This window comes from Austrofundulus limnaeus, unplaced genomic scaffold (genome assembly GCF_001266775.1).
Source record: "Austrofundulus limnaeus strain Quisiro unplaced genomic scaffold, Austrofundulus_limnaeus-1.0 Scaffold162, whole genome shotgun sequence".
NCBI classification, from domain to species: Eukaryota; Metazoa; Chordata; class Actinopteri; order Cyprinodontiformes; family Rivulidae; genus Austrofundulus; species Austrofundulus limnaeus.
In genome coordinates, this window is record NW_013952564.1 from 715,747 (window position 1) to 719,220 (window position 3,474).

The window sequence follows — 3,474 nt, forward strand, 5'->3', positions numbered from 1 at the left end:
GTCTAAGGGAAAGAATTCTTGGAGACCCCTGAGGGTTTCTAACCTGGTGTCCTTCATCCGAGGGACAAAAAGGTTTGATTAAAGCCCAGTATCTTTTGGGGAGAGCAATGGGCCCACTTATGAGGTCCCCGCTCACCTGGGTTGTACCCATCCCCAATTACCAATACCAATACCAACCTCTAGATTTTATTAGCAACATTTTTGCTGCTTTACTCCCTGAGCCTTAAATACTCTATTTCAAAGTAGAGAATGAGGAAGTTTTATTCACGCAGATCCTGTCAACCTGGCTGACTGAAAACAATTATGATATATAATAAACTTTGTCTACAGAATAATATACTTGTTAAATTACATTTTTCTTGAGATTCTTTTGGACAGCCAAAATATTTTGTGGACAACCAGATTTTATATCTACCCCTGTGTATGAATGGGCAAATTTGTAGTCTTTGTAAGTTCAGGCCATTTACAGACCCATTTAACCACAAAACAATACATTTTTGTACACTGGAGACATGCAATTTATGAATTAAGCTTTGTCACTTTTTAAACAGCAAATAAAACAATCGGATGAGGACAACATGATACCTAATCATAATAACTTTGAATTTCCCTGTTGTTACATTGAATCTGACTTATAATGTTTCTCTTATAAAAGTCCATACAGAAAACACATCAGCACTAATACACCATAAAGGCTAATTACTTCAAAATCTAACATACTCATTGTTTATTCATGCTTAATAACTCCTGAATAAACTATTCTATATACTGTGTGTATATGTATGTAAATGTAATTTTACACCATGTGTTAAGCATGCATTAATAGTTAGAGAACAGCTTAATCGATTACCTATTAATTCTGCAGTGTATCAAGGCAGTTGTTAGTAGATAGTTGTTAAGTCTTTTAGTGAACCCTTCTAAAGTGAAGGCTGTTTATGTTTTGTTGTAGTTCTTTTTCACCTATGGAAATCAGAATTCTTAGTCAATTCATATGTTCTCTAAACATTATTACATGTCTAACAAATAGTGTGAAAGTACATTTATATGAACATTTACATACATATATACACAATATATAAAAGTTAATTTTGAAGTTAATAAGCATGAATAAACATGCTGGTTTTTGGAAGTAATTAGGCTTTATTTGTAAAGCATTAATAAATGTGTTACATTATAGCTATGTAGTATGAACCATATTTAGCAATGTTTTCATAGTTAACTAACCATGGTTAACTAACCATTTATTAATGATTAAGGAAAGCTAAAAAAAAAGTGTAGTTTTAATAGTGTTGCTAAATGTCAACAGGTTAAATTAAATAGACGTTTTATCCACTTATTGACACCTTGATTGTAGCTATCATTTTTTTTTTATTTAGGCTTGTCTGTTTTGACATATCAAGGTCAACGACACTCGTGTTTAACATATAGGGGTGTGTTGTGTGTTGAAATATTTGAGCAGCCTACCCTCGGTTTGCCTCTTGGTCTCACTGTAAACCGACCACAGGCTCTGTGTGATGTCCTGCCCGTCCGAGGAGCTGCTAAATACAGATGCTGCGCAGTTTTTGCTTCCGGACCGGTTCGACAGCAGCCGACCGGCTCCCCGGGAGAAGGACGCTGCCTTGAAATCCCGTCTCCACAAGCGGGACATGAATGTGCGCCTCGGAGAGCAGAGACCGGCCGGCCGCCGCAGACAGTCCGACTGTCTCAGGAGGAATGAAAGAGACCGCGAAGAGGTCGCCATTGTGTAGTTTTTTAAAGAGACAAACCGCGTGGAGGTCGACGCAGACCCTCTTTTTGATGACCGCACGCGGGACAGGCGCCACACTGAACTTCCTCCCGTTTGTGGTTGTTCTGATGTCACTTCCGTGTTTTAGAGGGCAACCAGCCAATCAGAAGCCGGTGCGTCTCGTTTTCGGCAGCACGGGGCAGGTCTTTGAATGAAGATTTGCAGAAAATTGAAAACGATTAGTCAAAAAAATCTGATCAGACAAATTTTCATCTTGCTCTGTAATTAAAATAATAAAATTTGAGAATGAGAAAATAATTATGACGGCTCTGAGTCAGTTCATTATTTTGGTAAAACAATAAGTATTGTTAGGCTAGGCTAAAACATTTGAAATGTATCCATCCATTCATTTATATTTTCATTTCTAAGAGAAAGAATAAAATAATAGATTAAAACTTTGCCTGTCCCCCAGCAATGAAATTCCCTTTGTTGCAAAAACAGAAGTAAAAAACAAGTTAAATAATAATAATAATAATAATAATAATAATAATAATAATAATAATAATAATAATAATAATAATAATAATAATAATAATAATAATAATAATAATAATAATAATAATAATAATAATAATAATAATAATAATAATAATAATAATAAAAACATCAGAATGTAAGCAGTGGAGTGTGCAGCAGTAGTTTCATGTTTCACTTCAAAACTGCTTCAAAATCAAAAAGAACGAAATGGAAACGAGGAGAAAATGAGTGCAACAGCTTGTGAGGAAATTGTGGATAAATGAGGAAAAGTCGGATCACAAGTTATCTCTTGGTCCTTATTTCAAATAGGTAAAACAAATAAATAAACAAACAAACAAACAAAAAACAGAATAATAATCAATGATTATCGATTTCAACTGTTATGAAACATTTATATTGTGATACATTTTAAGCCATATTGCCAAGCCCTAAAGGAGTTCATCTGGTGTAAAAGCAGTTGTCAAATTATCATGAGTTTGCTCGCTGTGGAAACCCTGGAAGAGAGCGCAGCCACAAGAAGAAAAAAAATCTAATTTCTCATAATGTTTAGTTTCTGTATTTCCTTTGTGTTTAGTGTGTTTCTTGCCGCCTTGTGTTTCTGCCATTCTCAGTATTTTTCCATTGTTAGTACTTGTTCCTCCTGCCATGCCCATCGACACGAAGAACACTTATTTAACTCAAGCTCCTCAAGTTAGTCTGCATTCTTGGGTCCAAACTCCCAGAACTGTGACCTGTAATATTGGACCAGTATGTTTCCAATTCTTAGATCTTACTAGTGTCTAATTTGTTATGTTTTGTTATTTTGTAACTCATAAAAAGTCAAAGGTAGGACACCGAATGAAATAAATAAATATTTTATTTTTATTTTTTACATTTTAGGCAATAAGGTTAAACTGATTGTTTCACAATGTAACATGATAGTCCAAATCAAACATTTGTTGATAGGTTACAGTTATAATTTAAAACATTATGACTGATTAATTTATAATGGCGTAAACTTAGCCTAACTTGATGATGTGGTACATCCATAAAGGTTCATTGTTACTTTTGATTGCCCAACCATTATAAATAGTTTACACATGTGGCCTGATCCCATGGCCATAAAGGCAGCTACACACCCAGGAATAAAGTTAAGGAAATGGCACAATAACATGCATATTTCTATGACAAGTTTATATTTTATTTGTTTTTTTTATTTATCAGTCGTGCTT

The 3,474-nt window shown here is 34.4% G+C and overlaps 1 protein-coding gene across 1 annotated transcript in view; it reads right to left on the bottom strand.

The window, feature by feature from the left end:
- nt5dc3 (5'-nucleotidase domain containing 3) overlaps positions 1-1,865 on the bottom strand; it is a 19,921-nt gene extending 18,056 nt beyond the window's left edge. The window contains exon 1 of the mRNA XM_014017156.1: positions 1,465-1,865. Coding sequence (XP_013872610.1) covers positions 1,465-1,741 — 277 coding nt within the window. The 5' untranslated portion in view covers positions 1,742-1,865. The remainder of the gene's footprint in view (positions 1-1,464) is intronic.
- Positions 1,866-3,474: the final 1,609 nt, after the last annotated feature.